This window comes from Siniperca chuatsi, linkage group LG12 (genome assembly GCF_020085105.1).
Source record: "Siniperca chuatsi isolate FFG_IHB_CAS linkage group LG12, ASM2008510v1, whole genome shotgun sequence".
Lineage (NCBI taxonomy): Eukaryota > Metazoa > Chordata > Actinopteri > Centrarchiformes > Sinipercidae > Siniperca > Siniperca chuatsi.
In genome coordinates, this window is record NC_058053.1 from 3,788,080 (window position 1) to 3,808,480 (window position 20,401).

Consider the following 20,401-nt stretch of genomic DNA (forward strand, 5'->3'; position numbering starts at 1 on the left):
TCTGCATCTGTCAAATATTTATTCAGTACTTCATACTCCAGTTCTTCATTTGCTTATCCTCACTTTGGTTATTGTTCTAGCTCAACTGTTTAAAATGAAGAAAAGCTTGACTGAGATCACTCAAGGGGTTTGCACAACAGCTGCAAAATCTGAAACAGCAGTACTGAAGGGTTTGTTTTTTCACAAGATTTATACTGACAACCAAATCATCCCTATTTTATTTTTACTCCATTTCATCTACTCAGCATGATGTGTTTCTTTGTTTCTGTGAGGCATCCAAACCAAACGAGGACCAGCAGCCCCTCAGGCCTCAAAGAAGCTTGATTTCAGTCAGCACAATAAAACTCTGTTTCAGTGACGATTTATCGGCTAAGATTTCAGCAATGTTTTAAATCACTAAGCAGTAAAGCACTAAACAATAAAGCAGCCGAGTTGCAGCCACCTGCAGAGAAAAACTCCAAACATGAGAGAGTATTACGCAAAGAGCAAGTGACTGACTGAAAGGCCGAAAAGTTACTTTATATGGAGGCTTCAGCTGGACAAATGCAAACAGAAATGTTATTTTACCATATGTCAGTGGACTCGTAAATCTTGATGTTATTAATGCATGGGGTAATAATCATATTATTTATGATTGTGGTTGTCCTGCAGAGTGAGTTTAATCCAGAGCGCATCAGATTATTTTACGTCACACATTTGCAAATCACTGTGCTTCCTGGTCTATGTTGTTTAGCCTATCTTAGCAAAAAGACTGAACAGCTATCTTCTCTGTCCAAGATTATAAAAATAGACAAAAGACACCTACCAGCACCTATGAAGCTCACTAAATAACATGTTACATCTCCTTTGTTTAATCTGTACAAAAGCAGAAATGTAAAAAGGAAAATTTCTGATTTCAGGGGGAGTTATGTTTTTAAGCTTTCTCGACGAACAGTGATTTATCCATCAGCTCTGCACTTCTGTGCAACATCTCAAGCTATAGTGCAGGTTGACAGGTACAGCCAGTTGGCACAGCTTTCAGTAGAGGTCTCTGATCAGGCACATTGTTCGAAAACCTGGACGCCCCACTGTGGCAAGACTGAGATGCTGCACACAGCCACAGCTGTTGTTTGCCAAGACATTGTTCCAGCACATGATTCTTCCTAAAACTACAAATCATCATTTTACATTTCTGTTTCTGTACTAGTCAAACAAATATGATCCAATGTGTTAGTTAGTGAGCTTTACAGGTATTGGTAGTTTTTTTACTTATACAGGCCAGCAGTTTCCCCCTAATTCGTTTTTATGCTAAGCTAGGATACACATTAGCCTGACAATCAGACTGAATTGCCATTTTCTTTTACTTAATTCATTCTGTTTGAATCGCTGACCAAATCAGAGATGTGGGCAGTGAATCAGAGGTCTGGAACCAGGCTAGCTAAACTTATCCTGACTCGAGTTCCATGAACAGACATAACATTTATATGAAATATCTCATCTCACTCTCGGACAGAAAGCAATTAAGCATATTTTCCAACATGTTACTATTTCTTTAAAAAATAATCTCACTGGTTCAGTGAACCAGAAGTTGCCAGAACCAAAGAGCCAACACTAAGACAAAGAGTGACACATAGTAAAAATAACACATAATTCAGAGTTCTTTCTTTACCATTAAAATTAGGCACATTTATGTACCACTTTCAGCACTTCTGTGACTCTGCCCACCCAGGTACAAATGAAATCATTTCCAAACTCAGACCCGCAGAACGCAGCATATTGTTGCAGAGTGGAAATATTTTCAAAACTTAGACTGTCACAATATTTTTTATATTTTATTATATAAAATTAAGCTTTTATTAAGCTTGACAGGGTCTCTAAAATGTGAATTTGGAGAACCACACTCAACAGAACTCTGCTTGGGGGATCATATAGAAGCAAGGCAGGAGACACTGAATGAGGTAATTGGTTTCAGTTCAACGTCTAGCATAGACAGAGACTGAGGGGGTTGATCCTAAACCCACTGAGGAAAATCAGTACAACAAATGGAACTGTGGTGGATAGATCCCTGTCGAGTAGAACTGTAACACAAAAGCCAAGGACTTTAGCTTTTAGCCTCCATTACTTATTGATGGTAAAGTAAAACAACCTGAAAACGTATACCTTGGTTAATCTCGTCACCACAATGCATGTCACAGGATAAATGCAGTTAGTTGGTTAGTAGGGTCAGGAGTCAAAAAGGCAGAGAACCACAGATTGAGAATCTACAAGCCTTTTATTTGATTTGAGATTTTTTGATCTCATGTGTTACCTAGTGCAGCTTTAAAATGATGAAGACAGACAGAGAGACAAAGACAGGTAGCAACACAACTGACAGTCACTGATGTTAGGGCCCAACTTTGCAGCAGGATGCAAAAGGACTGAGTGTGTCTCTGTGATGCAGATCCACAACTGGTGTCTCCCGCCACTCTGACAGTCCTCCCTGCTGCGCTCCAATACACTTATACACTCTGTGGGCTGAATCAGAGCTCTGTTACCACAGACATCACACTCACAGTCGTGTTACACAGGAACTTGCAGACATTTTAAGACATTTTGTTGTAAAAGAAAACTGACGCCTCAGGCCTATACTTAGGCAGTATTTTATAGTTTTCATATTTCCAATAATTGTGTTTAGACAGACGGTGATAAAGTACAATTGCTCCTCATGTCGATATCTGCTGCTCTCTAGTGGTAGATGAGTGGCCTTTCTTTGGACTTTGGACCTTTGTTCCCAGAGATTAGTCTGTCAGGCAGACACTCTTTTCAGACTGTATAAATCCAGCTTCCCCTAGTAAGATTAGAAGACCCTGACAACAACCTTAACTCTAATAGTCTATATTTGAAAGTATCTGATTGGTTTGATAGGAGCAAACCTGGGAGGCTGAGATAAAAGTCCCAAAATATTTATTAAGACAGTGTAGTCCCTCATTCGTCCAGGAGTGTTCTATCGTGGAAAAGGTTTCAGTCGTTTTTCAGAATCAAGTCGTTTCGGCTCCCATCTGGAAGTCATTCTCAATTGCGGATGGGATGCGGATGGGACTTCCGGATGGGAGCCGAAACGTCTTGATTCTGAAAACAGTGTCCAGATGACTACGACTGAAACCTTTTCCACGACAAAATATTTATTGTATTTTCTTCAACACCTTTACTTACCTACAGCTACCAGCAGCTGGCTGATTTGATCCCCTGACAGGGCTGATGTCTCTGTAAAGAATAAGCCCCTGTCATTGGCCAGACTCTGTCCCTCCTGCATGATGACATAAAGAAACCAGGAATTGCATGTCATAGATTTAATGTAAATGTGACTCTGCATATTAAATAGGGATTGACTGAGATTAAAGAAGGCTTTTTTTCTGCCTGTACCTGCACTGAGACTTGTCGATCCTGTGCCAGATCTCCCTTGTTGCCTACCAGCCATATGACAGTAGATTCTGGGATGTACTGTTTCTCAAGCTCTTTGAGCCACACTTGAGCTCTGATAAATGTTTCCTATAGTGACACAAGCACACACAAGGCTACACAATAGCATATGCACCAGCCAAGAAAAGACTAAGTAAGCTAAGTAATCTCCATTGTCAGGTGTCTGTTCCTTTTACCTTTTTGCTGATATCATAGACCAAGAGTGCAGCGTGGGCTCCTCTGTAGTAAAGTGGGGTGACACTGTGATATTTTTCCTGCCCTGCCGTGTCCCATATCTCAAAGCGAAGAGTGACTTCACTGAGATGCACCACCCGGGTCAGGTAGGCACCTGAGGGCGCAGACAGCACAATGACACCAGAGGGGATTTATTTGTTCACTACTGAGTCTTTAGAGGTGGTCCTGGCTGGTTCATATTTGCGATGTAGCTAGTGACAGAAAGTTTTTGATAATCAGTTTGTCAAAACGTGCATGAAATCGCAAATATAAGTGCCTGTTACATATCAAACTAATAAATTATACTACTATCAAACTATGATGAATGACAAACATTAAAGCTCGACATTTTAGGAAATAAGTTTATTTGCTAGAGTTGGATGAGAAGATTGATACCACTCTCACATCTGTACATCTGTTAATTAGATCTATAAAGCTACAGCCAGGCGACGTTAGCCTAGCTTAGCATAAGAACTGGAAACAAGATGAACAGCTAGCCTGGCTCTTTCCAAGGGTAAAACAATATGCCTAACAGCACCAGTTAAGCTCACTAAGTAACATGTTATATCGTGTTTGTTTCATTTGTACAAAAAGTGAGGTGTAAGAAAGACAAGTTGTAGTTTCTCCAGGAAGATACTGCTCCAAGAAATAGTCCACCACTTAACTCCCCATAAAACCACAACTTGTCATTTTTACACTTTGGTTTTTGTATGGATTAAAGAGATAGATTTTGTTAATTAGTCAAATTTAGAAGTGCTAGTAGACAGAGCCACACTAGCTGTCTCCCCCACCTCCAGTCTTCATGCTAAGCTAACCGTCTCCTGACTGTAGCTTTATATTTACCATACAGACATGAGAGTGGTGTAGATCTTCTAATCTAACTGTTAGCAAGAAAGCGAATAAGCTATTTTCACAAAATGTCAAACTATTTCTTCAAAATAAATCTTTATCTTATAAGGGCTTTTCAGCGTTACTAAATTTCACTCTATGTTACCACTGCTATCCACAGATCTGAGTGCCATTAACTTACAGCCTACAGTAGGTGATGTACACTTGAACTCATCCTTGCTAAATCGTAGTGCCAGACTGGACTTTCCCACACCAGAGCTTCCCAGAAGTACCATCTTAACCCTGAGGGTCCGCACTGGTCTACTCAAAGTGTCACTGTGGAGCCGGGCTCCTCCTGGCACCCTTGGGAGCTTTTCCCCCATCAGAAGTTCACTTAACTCCAAAAGAGTGAGAGAATACGGACGGACAAGACAGAAAAAGTCCAAAAGTCCTGATCCAGTAGTCTTTTTCCCGTTAAGAAGCAACGGCTACTCCAAACTGTACAGAAGAGTTAATACGTCGTCTTTGTTGTAAGCGTCTGCGGCTGTGCCAGCTTCACCTTCTTTTATAGGAAATAAAAGTAAAACCAAAGTCCAGTCTTAACTTGTAAAAGGCCTACATACATCAACATAATTTCACTTCCTTGTATACACCCACTACTGAACCATAAAACTTCCCAGCCAATATAAGTTAGCAATCACATTCACACCAACTACTGTGTTTGTGCTCATTAGACCTCACACAGTTAAATCAATTGTTTATTGTGAATTACACGTGGGAAGTTTTAATGGCATGCAAACAGAAACTAACAGGCTTATGGGAAATGTTGGTCTTTTTCAAAGTTTGGTGTTATTCCCCTTCTACTCAGCTATTTTAATTCAACCGCTACATGTCAGATACAAACCGAAACTGGGTTCAGTTTCTTTGTATTCATACAGTTCAAACATTAGATTTTCAAACCACTGTTACTTCACACAGCATGGTTTTAATATTAATTTTCTGTATAAACATGTACTGCTAAGTATGTTGAGTGGAAAAATAACTAGTGTATGTCATTAGAAATTATACACAGAAATGCCCCTTTCCTTTGTGTACATACATCATGGAGCTTCTGCACAAACTGCAGTAAGCCTGTTTTCTTTTGGTGTATCTGCTTGCTTGACACTGTATCAACACAGGAGGGCAGCACTGCATATACTACAGCCTTGCGGTAATAAAAGTGTCAGCCTTACAGTCTATGAGCATGACTCATAGATTTAGATTTTCTATGAAAAACTACTGCAATGCGAGTATAACACCTTTGCATCATTAGCCTTTCACTTCTCACACAGTTGTGAATGTGGACAAACTTTTGTCCATAAGGCAATGTAATGATGGACAGGATTGTTTGAAACGCCATGTGTATTTCAGCCTCAATTAAATAATAAGTAAAAGGTGCTCTATCCGTAAAATGAAAAGTTGTGTTCCTGTAAGATTGCAAAACAAAGTACTTCATATCGAAATCATGAATGAATAAGAAATACAACACAATAAACGAAGGGTTCCAAATGATACAACAATGATGCCGCACATATAAAAGTATCTATTGAGGTCACCATCAACTCACCGCTGACCACACTGTCCTGATCATTACATCAAGATTATGGGATCTACAGTGTGCCCATTCAAACTGAGGTCTTGTCTATCACTTTAAAAACTCACGACTGTTTTTAGAGCTCGCTGGTCATCATTAAAAATAGCGGGTGGGGGTGGTGGGGGGTCAGAACATGTACAGACTCACAGTCCAGAGGTTGATGCTGCATTCAAGTGTTCTCTGTTCTCTGAGATCATTAAGTCTTTTTAAGTCTTAAAACGTGGACGTTTAAAGAAAAAGTAGAGATGAAGCTTGTTTGAAGTTTAGACTTGAAATAAGCCCTATCTCGGTTTTCAATTACGGAACACATTATCTATAACCCCCTTACAAATCACCCAAACAAATAGTGGCCTACATAAACCCACTGTCCTCTGTAGTAGCCTATTAATTATTTTACTCGCCAAAAAAGGTGTCGAGGATATCCGAGTAGTAGAAAAGCAGGCCTAATGTAAGGTGAAGTGTAGAGGAAGTGTAATCAATTATGCAATTACACACAGTACCACACAATTACACCAAACAACGTTTCAGTATTGATTAAGGTTATTCGGCTACCGTGTACATTTTCTGCCTTACCAGAGTGGTTAATTGCCAATATGACCTGCGTTTCTATTGTAAGCCATATATCCGACATCACGTGAAGGCAGCTTGATTGAGTACAGGCTTTGACGTTAGTCAGTGTGACAGATTCGAGTCTGTAGCTGTGAATCCGTCCGGTGGTGGAGTCATACTGCTGCTAGATTAACATGAGACCTTTACAAACATTTTTAAAATGGTAGTTTAGACACAATTAATGTTTATGTTTTAATTAGTTTTATTTTCATAGACTAACAGACAGGTACGGACACGGTGTAAAGGGACAGTGTGAAGCTACAGTGAACGTCTCCGACTGAATTTGCAGCGCACGTGGGGCTGATGTTGCCAGTCAGCGACACAGTTTGAACCAGACTTCGCGAGTTTGTGCGTCCTTACAGAAACACAGGAAGAAGTGTAAAAACGGATGTATGACAATGACCCATGCTGTGAACGCGACCAGCCACGGTTTGTTTTATCACCTCGTGTTAAACTTAACATTTTAGAGACACATGAGACCCTAGCTACCGCTCTGTTTGGAGTTTTCAGCGCGCTGTTGGACCACAAGTGTGACTTTATCTTCAGCGAGTGCTTGAGACAACATGGGGACTCAGGGCACAGGACGGAAAAGATCTACAAAGAAGGAGAGGTCGACTGCAGAGGACGATGCCCTAAATGTCATAGCGAGAGAGGTGAGTGGAGAATTTGTGAAACGTTAAATAAATCCTTCCTGTCAGGTCTGAAATGAGCGACAAGAGCCCATGGACTGGTCTTCCTCCTATACCCGCATCTTACGCCCCTATGTAGCATATGACCCCAAAACCTACATACTGACAGATGTGTTTCTTCACGGCCAACGTTAGTCCCGATATTTTCGTTGCTAGAGAGGCAGTTGCTGATATTCAGTGACGCCAGGTTTCAACTTCCATGTCCCAAATCACAATTTATCCAGAATTTGACCTCCTAATGGAAAAAAAGAAGACATAAAAGCACTCAGTCTCCACTGACAAAAATAGCCTACCACTGTGCCAGGTTAAACTCCAAATTTCATCGCTGCCTTTAAATATATATCATAATACATCCATACTTTTGGAGACTTTTTAAAGCAATAGATTACATTGCCACCATTTTGTCCATTTTCCAAAGTAAACCTTAAATTTTGAAATTGCTTTCCTACCTTCCAGGCAACCATCGGTGCATTTTATGTCAGTACAGTATGAAAATGAACTTGGAGACTTGAAACATGCTTGATATACAGTAGGTAAAATTATGTTATTGTTGCCTGGTAATATAGCTGTAATTAGGGTGTGTTTTTGAAACTCTTCTTTGGTTGGCTCATGTCCATGGGACAACAACAGAACTTACACAAATTCAAAAGATTGCTGTCAGGCAACCAAATACATGCATATGCTAAACGCCTGAATGGTCCTTTTTAAATAAAGAAGTATCCACTTTACATCAACATAACAAACAATTCAATTGATAAATTATAAATTGTGCAAAGAAAATAACATTTAACTAGGTTTTAATAGCTACGGGGGACTCAACTAGACAATATCCTGTATTAAAGACAGGGCCACTATTGGCTGATATATTGGTAAACTGATGTATAAGTCAACCAAACAATATGGCAAAGTTGTCAATACATTACTGTAATGTGATTTTTGCACTTAGACATTAAACTCTGGTTATGATAACGCTGTAGAAAGATCTGTCTGTGCTCTGGACTGGATGGAATACAGTGCTCTGGACTGGATGGAATACAGTGCTGCGCCAGCTCACATTTTTGTGACCCGCAGCCGATTTAAAGTGCTTTACTGTACTCAGGAATAAGCCTTTGATGTGCCAAACCTGCAGGAATTGTTGGGCTACCCCTCAATAATGCAAGACTGAAGTTGGCAGCAGTTACACACAGTTGTTTCTAATAGGTGCTGAAGTCATGTTGTGACAGGTTTACATGGTTTCAAGGTTTCTAATCTCTTTATTATGATGAGTCTAGTGTAGGATAAATTGCTGTTTTGTGGTAGGAATAATCCCTAGTGTGTCTTCAGGACTTAAGTCACCCTATTTGAAGTGTGATATCCTTCACGCTTTTGTCTACACTTGTGCCCTTGAGGTGTGAAGCACAGGTAGAAAATCAATATTTTAGTTTGTTATCAGAGCAAGATGCCAGCCATCTCCAAAAAAACAAAGCAAAGCCTGCCATTTACTGTTATGAAGCAACATTGTGCATCTTTCAGTTATCATTTTATATTTCTGAAACACTGAGCAATGAACATTAGGTGTCTCATTTTTCCCCCCTGGCTATAATGCATTTGCAAATGAATCAATGTGGATCCTGCTGCCTGTTACCCAGCAAAATTAGCGCTTTTCCTACAGTGAGGTGGTGAGCATAAAAACCTGAACTCCGCCATCATAGCCATTGCCCTGAATCAGCTTTGACAGGCTTTCTTCAGTTGGGTGGAAGTTGGGTCTGTGCTAACCTAACCCGGATGTTTCAGCAAATTTGCATGACACTCTTAACTGACATACACACTATTGTCATAACTTTCTAGCTGTGAATGGCCCTGGTACTAATGCCAAGCCTGCAGAGGTTTGGCAATTTGAATGTTACCTTCTGTTAACTGCTTAGCTGAATATTTACACTGCAGTAGTGTATCTGAGGTTGCCCAGCCGAAGTTTGAGGAGATGAGGAGTTTGACAGAGCTCATGCACAGTTAGTCAGCAGCAGCAGATACACAATATCCAAACAGGAGATTCTCTTTGATGAATCACTCCTCTTCTGTTTCTTGTGGTAGTAAGGCACAACTCCAACAATAACCTGTAACTGTGGCCAGTTTTCTGTCACATCTGTGCAGCAAAGAGAAAGTCTGTGCCTTTAAGTAACAGAGGGGTCACATCCCTCACTGGCAGTCCTCTGACAGGATGGTATGTCAGTCCTGATGAGTTGGCCCATTCTGCAAAAGAGTTTTAAAAATAGACGTTCCTGAAGATCAGCTGTTGCTTCACCCCAGTTTTAGATTGGATCTGTGGGTGGGGGATGGGGATGGAGGAAGAGGGATGTGGCTCACCAACTGGCCATCCCACCAGCATGGAAACAGCAAGTTGCTACATGGACTTGTTAGGTACTGTTGCAGAAAGTTTGTCTGTATAGAGCAGAAGGTTGGAGACGCTGGTAGTTTAACCTGCTGTTTTTAGGTAGTGGAAGTGGTCCATCAGTATCATGTTGGATACATGATAATACATTTCTGTACTCCCCTTAGTGTCACAGGGTTCAGGGAAACTGTCGATACTGTAAACCTGACTTAGCGTGGACCAAATGGGAGAAGACCACACAGCAGGAAAGACTGTCAGCACGGAATACCAGAGCGTTAGTAATTCTGTACGATTGAGAGTCAAAAAGTTTGAATTCAGTTGTAAACATCAATTTGTAGCATGAAGTTGGTATACTGTGGCTGGCCTTCACTACTCTTAAATGATTTGTAATGTGAAAATGGCGGGCAGGGCTTTGACTGTATTGAAATAGCAATGACATTACTCAGAATCATTATAGAATATTGATGAATATTTGTCTCAGAAATAATTTAAGCCAATTCACATACATTTGAAATTTTTTTGATGAAGGTTGGCTAATGATGGAGTTCATCTGACCTCCTCTGCACCATTACATATAGTCCACCAATCCAAGAATTGCATTATGTCATTCCCCCTGTGTTGATTCCAGTCCTCTTTTTGTGATGAAAGTGTTTGGTGTAATGACTTTGGAGATGCCCCAAATGTTCCTCTAGCACCACCATGAGGTTGACATTTGTGGTTTTTAGTGAAATGTCTCCGTTACTATTGGATGGATTGCCATGAATTTTGGTACAGGTTCCCCTCAGGATGAACTGTAATCACTTGACCCCTTAACATTTCATCTAGCGCCATCATCAGGTCAAAATTTAAAATGGTTCCTTACTATTGTACATGATTAAATACTTGTTTATTTGTTTTGTGTCTAGTTCTAATTAGCAAATGTTAGCATTCTAACATGCCAAACTAAGATGGTGAACATGGTAAACATATACCTGCTAAACATCAGCATGTTAACATTATCATTGTGAACATGATAGCATGCTGACATTAGCATTTAGCTCTAAACACACCTGTGCCTAAGTACAGTAATGTGGCTGTAGACTCATAGTGTTGTTACGAATATCAACATGATGCATCTGCAGAGAACCACCAGTAGTTTAAGGCCAACTATTCTAGACAAAACAAAAACAGGAAAATGCAGTTTCAACAAGTAGCATGTGCCAGGACTTAAGAGGAACACCCATTGTTAAAGATCTGTAAGACCAACAGGTGATAGCCACCAAACGCAGAAAAGTAGCAATAGGCTGTTTACATAAGTGCATACGCAGCATGCTTTTCTAACAGGAAATCACTTTCATTGCTTGTTTGCTTGTCTTTTGGTTCGAGGAAAACTATCTGTTCATGTTTGTTGAACCAGTTTGCTGTGGCATTCACCCTGATGAGCAGGCCAACTGCAGCTTTTGGTTTTGGTGGTTTACCAAACCAGTTCATCATACAGCTCTAAGGACAAGAGGACAATTTGGTAAAAAGGATTAATCAAATCCCCACATGCTAGATCTTGTTGTTGAGGATTTCAGCTTGTTTATGTTCTGCATATCAGTCTATCACAGCTACATTAGTGCATTTGTGCAGTATAACAGACCCCCCTTTGTGTACAGAACTATTGCTAGGCTTTTAACCATTACCATTTGTAGTTCGATGTGGTCACCCCTGTGATGTCAGATATTGATTATCACAGGAATGATAACAGTCCTGGAATTTGACCTGTGGCAAACTCCCACTTTCTTGAAAGCTTCTGGTAAAGATTCAGGCCTAGTTTGAATTCCACTCAAAGATCACACCCTGCTTTGTGCCATAGTGTACATCTAGGTGAGTTTGTTCATGTGCTCATGCTTGAATTGGGAATGTTTTAACTCAACAGTATCCTTGATAAATATTGACTAGTAGTTTAAGAGTTCTGTTCCTAAATGTCTCCCATGTGTTGGAAAGTCAAAACAAGTGTTGATATCTTTCTGAAAAATAGTAGATTACAGTCAAGGTTATTTCATAGATAGATATAGACAAATAGAATAGAAATAAAAAGCAGCTTCAGATTGTGTACAGTAAGAAGAAATTCAATTCAAATTTTTTTAACGTTTTGTCACCACTACAGAAACACTAGGTAACTGCTAAAGTATAAGGTTGTCTGATTTTGACTGCGGTTAGTTATTGTTGTGATTAATGGTTTACAGTCTTTTATAATGTGTGTTTGTATTCATTACTGATGATGGCTGATCAGGCTAATTATCAGCTAACTGTACTCAGTCTCTAACAGCAGTATGCAGTAAATAATTGCTCTTTGTGTGTGTGTTTTTAAACTACTTTCCTAATTAAACATGATGTGCTTGATGGTGTTATTAATGACTACAGATGAAACTTGAAAGACCATTCTCATTGCCCTTTAGCTTTAGCTAGCCACATTAACATTTATTCACCCAGAAAAGGCTAATATTTCTCTGTATAATATGACTTGCTCTTTCTGTCAGATTTGGGATTTTATTTGTCTAATTTTCAGATCCATTTTCAACATACATCAGAATGCAACCATAATTATAACCATATCACATCAAACACAAGTTTAACTTTTCTCTCTTGTTTACCGTTCTGGTAAATCTGAATGAATTAAATGTTGGTGCTCCTGGTTTTGGTAAAATGAACTGCGCGATTGGAGAATCTAACCAATCTAACGCTTTGTAGCATTTCCATAATGACAGAAGTTTAAACATTTATATCTATATGTGCAATCTAAGCAGCTTAGAACTAGCTCAAATGGGCCCGTAGGCTTTCAGAGGTTTTGTACATCCAAAGAACTTTTATAAAAAACAGATCCGGTGTCTAATTGAGACCTGCGTTTATTTGTCAAAACGTGTAGCCACACCCAGCTAGTAAAAGGGACTCAGCTTTTAATTTAGGTTTTACGGTAAATATTACTCCCACAAAATCAGCTGAATTATAGGATTTCTGTTGTGTTTAGCCCCGGTTATTCGTAGCAAACTCAAATTCTCCATCAGTGTTGCTCAGTCCACAGCAACAACTCTTCAGGTTTCTGTTGATTGTCTCCTCAAACTCACACAGACAAAAATCTAAACTGGAGATTAAGTCACCAGGTTGTTGCTGGGTGGCTGTCAGAAGCTCAGTGAAGCATTGAAGAGAACGGAGTATTTAGAGTGGATTAGTCTGGGGCTTGACGGCGAGGAAGGGGAAGCCCACCACACAATCCCCCTTTTCATTCTTACAGTCATCTAGGGAACGAGCCAGAAAGCCACAGTCAACAAACAACACATATTTGTGTTGTTTGTTGACTGTGGCTGTGTTAACATATAACACAATAACAGTAAAAATAGTGAAGTTTTGTAACTGTATCCCTGTCTAATCTAAGCACTCAATTTCATTAAGATAACATTTTTCCTACACTTCCATTTAGGTGAATCAAACCGCTGTTTCACCCAGAATCTGGCTGGAGCAGATTGACATTTTCCAGTGAACACCCATTATGCCATGAAGTACTTAAGCAAACATTAATGGTCCAAACAATTACTTGCATATTTCCTGATATGTTTATATACACAATCCACTGGCTTCAGTTCGGCTTGGCTTGCCTGACTCGTGTCTCCTTAAAAGGAAGTGGCTCTGTGTGTGTTGGCTTCCTCTTGATGACATCATCACATGCTCAGCCCATACAGATTGGTATCACAAACTCCTTCCTGTTTATTCACCAGCTTTTTTCCAAAGCTTAGGGAACAGTTGGGGGGTGGGGCTCGGTGGGGACTGAGCGCAGGTATTACAATTTATCAAATCAGGTACACAGAGGGTGGTGATGCACTTATAAAATTTGATGGCAAAGCAGATTGACTTAGCAGTGATGATGCTACAAGCAAGTAGGACAAAAGTAAGACAAATGGTCAAGCACTAATTCAGACATTTCCTGACAGAAAGATGTTCCTATGTGACCAAAGGAGCAACACTGCTGCCAGGCATAGAGTTGTTATTCAGTTGTTAATAATTTACCAGACTTTCTGAACAGCCTTTCTTCAATATTTTGACGGTTGGACACCCTCAAATGATAAATTGATTCATGCTGGTGTAAACGTGCTTTCTAAAGTTTGAATTTAAGAGTTCTCTCTTAGAGCTCTTTCAACTTGGCCACGTTTAGCCTGCTGCTATTGTGTTTAAACTTGACACTTGACAGCCAGTTGGGTTTGTCTAGATTACGTAACTTTTTTCCTTTCTGTAATATTAGTTTCTCTTCATTTCACTTCTCCTCACCCTTAGGTGGTCTCTGTGGCCTCTCAGCTTAGGGGATGCATCCCATTTGAGAAGCAACAATTTAGATGCATGGACATGTTGGCAGATTAAGTCAGTAAAAACCTGTTTAAACTGTGTAATGATTTATTTGATTAGGAAACACTTTACTTGAACCAGATAGATAACAGGTATTCAAGTCTCTTAATGTTTGTCCATCAGGTTTTTTCCTGGCTCAGAATGGGCCTTTGGGGGGAAACTATGCACAACATTAAGCATGATCGGTCTGCATACAGTAAAGCCAATGAGTCTGTGTTACCTTATTTGACAGAAATCTTTGCATTTTCCTGTTATTTCTGACCATTTGATAAACAAAAATGTCTATTACCAGCTGTAGTGGAATAAAACACAATATACAGTGAAGAGAGAGATTTTTTTTGCTCTTCACTCTCTGGTATGACAACAAAAACCAACTTGCACTTGACACACTGGCACTGTGAAGACTGCATATTGCATTCAACCAAACCCTTGTGTTCACATCCCAGACTGAAATATTGTCGCGGCTTACAGCATTAATTGAATCCATGCAGAGCAGCTCTCTACACACCTGCCCAAAGCATGTTCAATGTCATTACTGCTCTGCCTGTGTGTAACACCGCAATAATGCCCATATTTAATAAAAACAAAGCAGCTTTGGGCTTCCACACAACAGGCATTTTAAATGACTGCAACATGGATTAAATATAAAACTAGGTAGCATTAATATTGCTGCAAAGTCAACTGTGCCAGACGAGCTCAGTCTACCTGTTGAACCGATTCAGACTCAAATGTTTTCCCCTAAATTAATGTTGGTTAAAATGTTTATTTGATCATTATTTTCCACAAACCTGCGTTCTGAGATATTAAATATCACTGTTAAATCCACCGGGAGAGTCCGGTACAGCCTGACTCTGGACAGTAAAACCGAGATCCCATAGTGTTACAGCGGAGTGTTCAGGCCCAGTCAAAACAAAGCATCTTAGCTGGCTTATTCAGCGCCAGCTGCATGTGTGTAGTATGCTTGTTCTGTAAATTGCTATTAAACATATTTGGAGAGGATTTGAATTGCTATTTTTATTCTCAATTCTCATCATTTTGGTTGTTTTTATTCCAAAGAAACTTTCAATAATTGCGTTAAAACTCAATAGAAAGTAAAGCTAGATGACAATTGCGAGAGAAAATTGCAAGTGCATATCGGCTGTAGAGATGTCTGCATTTTTTTTTTTTAACATAATGGGACTATATGCCACTTGGCTTGTGGTGCTCAAAGTGGAGTTTGAAAAACTCAACAGCAATGTCACTTTCCAGAAATCATGACCCGGTTACTCAAGATAAAACACAGATTAGTTGTGAGCAGTTTCATGTAGGGACTATTGGTAGAAAGAAAAGAGACATACTGTACCCCGCTCTCCCTTAAATACCAGTTCTGAAATCTACAGCATAACCCAATTTTTCTATTTTATTAATTAATAAAAATTCCATCTAAAGCAACAAGTTACTGGCTTCTAAAGATAACCATGTATATTAGATTGTATTGTGCATGGAATAATGCAGTTATACATGACTTTTCTTTGTTTTTATATCAACTTTATATATCGGCCATTGGCTGCCCTGCTCTCTAAATATCGGCATCAGCCATTGAAAAACCCATATCGGTCGACCACTAATTATGATAATATCATGCAGTTACTGTGATTTTTTTAGTGTTATAAACTGAATGTTTCAGGGGAAATCTATCTGTTAATTATGACACACGTGTGTATGATTGTATGTGTATGGGAGAAGAGTTAATTCCACCACTGTGGGGCCAGAACAGAAAAGAGCCTCGACTGAGATGAGCATCCACAAGGTCCTCGGAATGACTGTGTTCAATAGCACGGAATAAACTTAATGTTTAAAATCGGTGGAGTTCCCCCTGAAGTCACAGCTGGTCACAGTTTCCCTTTACTAAACCCCATCAGTGTACCCATGAGCAAAGCATGTAACCCTCCCCTGCTTGGCTGTCACTGCCCAGAGGCAAGGAGTAAGCAGTATTTGTTTGAATGTGTGCGACCTCATGAATGTAGCATGAAGAAATAAATCATCTTTAGGAAATAAACATGTCACAGGAATTCTTTTCTGCAACAGTTCTCCTGTTATTCACTGCACTCACAGAGCTAGATTGTGTAACTTCCTGTCAGGTATTGCTTACTCCCATCATGCTCTAGTAACAGTAAGAGTTGCTACATAAACTGTTGCTACCAGAAGCACCATGTTCAGGCTACAAGAAGCTTCCTATTACTTCCACAAGGAAAAACAAGGAGGGGCCCACAGTGTATAACCAACTGGAACATGTGGGCAACAGCTTCTTGAGAAGAACAGTCCAGTATCATGTTTGTTGACTGAATGGTTGATTTTCTAGTTTCCATAATCCATTGTTTTGATTGGGAATAATATTAATGTTCTGGCCATGCAACACTTTGTTGGTACTTCCATGTTTGGATCTCAGGAAAATCTTTAAGTATAGGGGGAAAACTGTTCCCCTGACATTTGTAATGTAGTTGTGATAGTTGCATTTCTTCACTGTTCAAATCCAGCTGCCTCCCTTGTTTTATTTTTAGAAACGTCTGAAGCATACTATTTGTTTTATTCCTGGCCTGATGTAGCCCGCATAGTAGCTAACCAGTTTGTTTGCAGTGCTGAAAGCTCTACAGCTGTTCCATGTGTTTGTGGTGCAGCCTGAGGTTTAGCTGCATGGCTGTGTGAGTGGAGGAAGGCAGGAGCTTTTCCTTGAGTAACCAGGAAAAATGTGTTTCATGAACATGCAGGGCTAGGATGAGTCCGTATTGATCTGCATGGATCTTTTAAAAAGCTAGTAAGCTAGTAAGTCAAGAATGAACTTTGATGCTCAAATTGAGTGATCTTTTCCAATAAAATAGAGAAAAATCTAAAAAAGATCATTAGATTTTTGTTATCATATATACTCACATTAGTTTAATCAATTATTAGTCAGTTAATTGTATGTTTAAAGTACACCTCCACTCAAAAATTTGTTTTTATAATGTTTCAGTCCCCGTGTATCTTTCTCACTAGTGAGGTGTTTTTTAACATTCCTCTGAAGGGGGAGATGTCTGTACACTTCCCTGAAATCTGAGATTTAAACGCACTCCGGGAAAGATTTGGGATGTCACAAATTTGAAAGCTAATCACAATGCCACTAGCAAAGAATCATCACAGCAGATATTATTGTGTGTTTCACAACCACTAACGCTGTGTCAGCCACTGACAGTTACAAGCTAATAAGCTAACAAGCAACATAAACAAATGAAAGGGCCTTCATAAATCATAAATCAGAATTTCTCAATGAGGGAGAAAGCGTAGATGTGCTTCCAGCCCCCTTTTTTTTATGAGGGATAACCATGTTAAACAAAATATTTATTAATAGCAGAGTATTTGTTTTTTATTATTGTTTATTTCATTTCTGCTTGTGAGAAAAAGACGTCCGCTCGGTTGACTCATGTCTGTGGCTATAGCGTGACCTGAACATTTTAACAACCACTCCCTTTTAGGCAACATCTGGGAGGTTTATATGGTTTTGCAAAGAGGAAACGAGCTTTTTATTCCAGTTAGTTATAGTTAGTTAGTTATTACCCTCAACCGGGTAATAAGCAAACTATGTGTGTGAATCCACTTAATGGTCCCACCTCATTTTAAATGAAGTCAGCTCTCTAGTTGGTCAGAAATATTTCAGAGTTATTTCCGTACACTCTTTGTCCAGCCCGTCAGCACTCGTTAAAATACCCGTCCATTTTGGTTGCTGAGGACTGGCATTCAGGGCGTGGGAATTCGGCTCACTGAAGACAGAGTCAGACCAGACTGGCATTTAGTTCTGGTGGCACTTGAAGGCACGGTGCCCATATAGATTATCAGTAGACTCAAGAGATCAGGTTGACAGAAGCCAGGCCAATACGTCTGTCCTCTGCAGTCAGCTCAGTATGTGGCACGCACTATGTAAGGCTGATAAGTGCAGTATGTGTAGCATTTTAATATGAGCACATTTCTAATAATTCTGATGACATAAGGTTTGGTTTGCAGAAAATTTCAAATTCTTCATAGTAGCTTTAACACTTGGTTTAAATGGTTTAAACATCAGATAAAAATTAATTGTAGCAGCATTAATTTGTGGTTCATATTTTTAAATGATCTTGAAGGAAAACACTACCTTTTACAATTTTGAAATGTAAAATATAATGTGACATGTCATTTTGACTTCATAGCATACAGTAGCTCTTGCTTGATAAAACTGCAAGTCAGGACTAGGAGGAAGGAGAACATACACTGTTACATAATGCACCTTTACACAATATGTTCAAAATGAACCTTCACTTAAATTCTTATCTTTTTTTCTTCTTTTGTCAGCATTTAAAGCATTTCAATGGTTTGTGTCCAAGTAATAGATCTTGTTAGAGCATCCATTTTTGCTATGAACTAGCTCATTTGCTCTCAGGAGGACAGTCACCCTATTGAAATTGTGCTGAACTAGAACAGTTTTGATAGAACCTGAGACCATGTAGGTCATTATAAATAGCTGTAAAGGAGGAGGAGAAAAGATGTGTGATTTGGTTTTTTGACCTATTTAGATGCATCTTTCTGACTAGAGGCAGCTACAATATACACTCATAGGTACAACATGTGTGGACACTCACATGACCTCGGATTTCACTCACTTACAGTGACTGACATAATGGTGTATTTTGATAACTGCAAGAAAATGCTTTCTTTTCTTTTTTTTTTTAGAGTTACTTGTAACAAACACCAAACTAATAGTTCTTGAAGTTACATAATGTTTGGAAAAGCCAAGCCTCTGATATAATATACAAGATAAACTGCTAAAAGGGACTGTTAAAGATCATTTTGTCCATGATTAAATAATAGCTGTGTCCATCAGGTGTGCAGATTACTGTTTTTGTCTGCTTTGAAAATACAGTTTTCTTGAAAAAGAAGTGACTGTGACTGAAGTGACAAGTTTTATTGTTTTCAGAGAAACTAGTTGATTTCTAGTTAGCTTGTTTTTTTAAATAGTCTGGCATTAAATGATTCTGTTGTCAAAAATGACCCCAAGTAAGTGTGTTTTTAAGCATACACCACCCAGTAAAAAGGAAGGCAATAATGTGTAAATGATGAAATCATTCACACCTCTGTTTCAAGGCGCTGCTGCACTCAGACATTTAGTACTGAAATTACTAGTACAGATGCTGACAGTTTACAAAATGGCAAGAATATCAACCTTGTGTATGATGTAGGAAGGAGACAGGAAAGTCTGTTCAAATTCAAGTAAAAATTTGAATTCTCACTTTTCACACTTCACTGGCTTTGCATTTGATTTTTGCTCTAACCATGCTGGACTTCTTGATTTCTGTTTCTGGACATGACACATGCAGTCATGCACCAGTGACCATGACTGGTTCCTGTCAGATGTGCTTGGCAAAGTATAGCTGATTGATAACTGAACCTCATTAAATACTTTTTCTCCCCAACCTGACTAGACTTTATCAGACAATACAACATAATCTGGTTTCAGTTGTGTAGTCTGTATCAGTGTCGGTGCCATAAAGAGATATTTGTATTTATAACTTTACCTGGTCCAAATAAGTTGACTGCAGTTCTACACATAGTGGCTTTAAAATAATGCTCTGTGGTTTTGGACAAACTTTGGCGTTACTTGTCTTCTGAATATTGGAAGTCATGTCGTAGTTTCTTTTGATAGATTACAGAATAGATGATGGCATACTGTGACAAACATCAAGTGTGGTAAACTGGCAAATAACTCTTAGGTTTGTTTTAATCCACTTGCTCTTGTTGGGTGGAGTTTACTGCATCCGGACAATTCAGAGTGTGTCAAGTAAGTTGTCATTCACAGGAAAGTCTAATTCAATATGATATGATTGTCTGCATGTCCTGGCACTTATTGTATTGTGTTGCATTGTATGTGGTACTGTAGTACCCACCCTCTGACAACTAAATTTAAAAACAGTTGTAAAAATATTTCCCAGTTATTTCCACCCCAAACTGATTGATATCAACTAATATGTCTGTGAAATGTCTATTTTTTTCTCGTCTTTCATTTGAAGTAAGTCAGTAAAAGCTCTTGTATACTTATTGTAAACTAGTGACAAATGAAAAGTTGTTCGAGTAAAAGCTCTTGAGCCCTGGACTTGAGTCAGTGCTCCGTCCTCCTCGGAGCAAAGTTGCCAAGTTATGCTGCTGGAGGCCAAAAGACTGATGTCATGTTACTCCTCTGACACTGCAACTTCTTCACCACAAGGGAAGAAAAGTGTGTTTTTA

At 39.2% G+C, this 20,401-nt stretch overlaps 2 protein-coding genes across 32 annotated transcripts in view; one reads left to right on the forward strand and one right to left on the reverse strand.

Annotated features, from left to right (window-relative positions):
- Positions 1-2,232: 2,232 nt before the first annotated feature.
- On the reverse strand, positions 2,233-5,274 carry LOC122885683 (ras-related protein Rab-17-like). Its single transcript, XM_044217125.1, has 5 exons — positions 4,682-5,274; positions 3,615-3,766; positions 3,382-3,507; positions 3,172-3,265; positions 2,233-2,493 (listed from the first exon to the last, which is right to left on the reverse strand). The coding sequence occupies exons 1-5, from the start codon at positions 4,860-4,862 to the stop codon at positions 2,363-2,365; spliced, it is 684 nt and encodes a 227-aa protein (XP_044073060.1). The 5' UTR covers positions 4,863-5,274; the 3' UTR covers positions 2,233-2,362.
- Positions 5,275-6,727: 1,453 nt separating this feature from the next.
- The window catches only part of lrrfip1a (leucine rich repeat (in FLII) interacting protein 1a), a 44,464-nt gene continuing 30,790 nt past the window's right edge, over positions 6,728-20,401 (forward strand). For 12 of the 31 annotated variants that reach the window (XM_044217063.1, XM_044217068.1, XM_044217066.1 and 9 more), the window contains exon 1: positions 6,747-7,374. In XM_044217063.1, coding sequence (XP_044072998.1) covers positions 7,285-7,374 — 90 coding nt within the window. In that variant the 5' untranslated portion in view covers positions 6,747-7,284. Of the gene's footprint in view, positions 7,375-20,401 lie in introns of all 31 variants that reach the window. The other 19 variants (XM_044217082.1, XM_044217083.1, XM_044217084.1 and 16 more) reach the window with 5 other exon arrangements.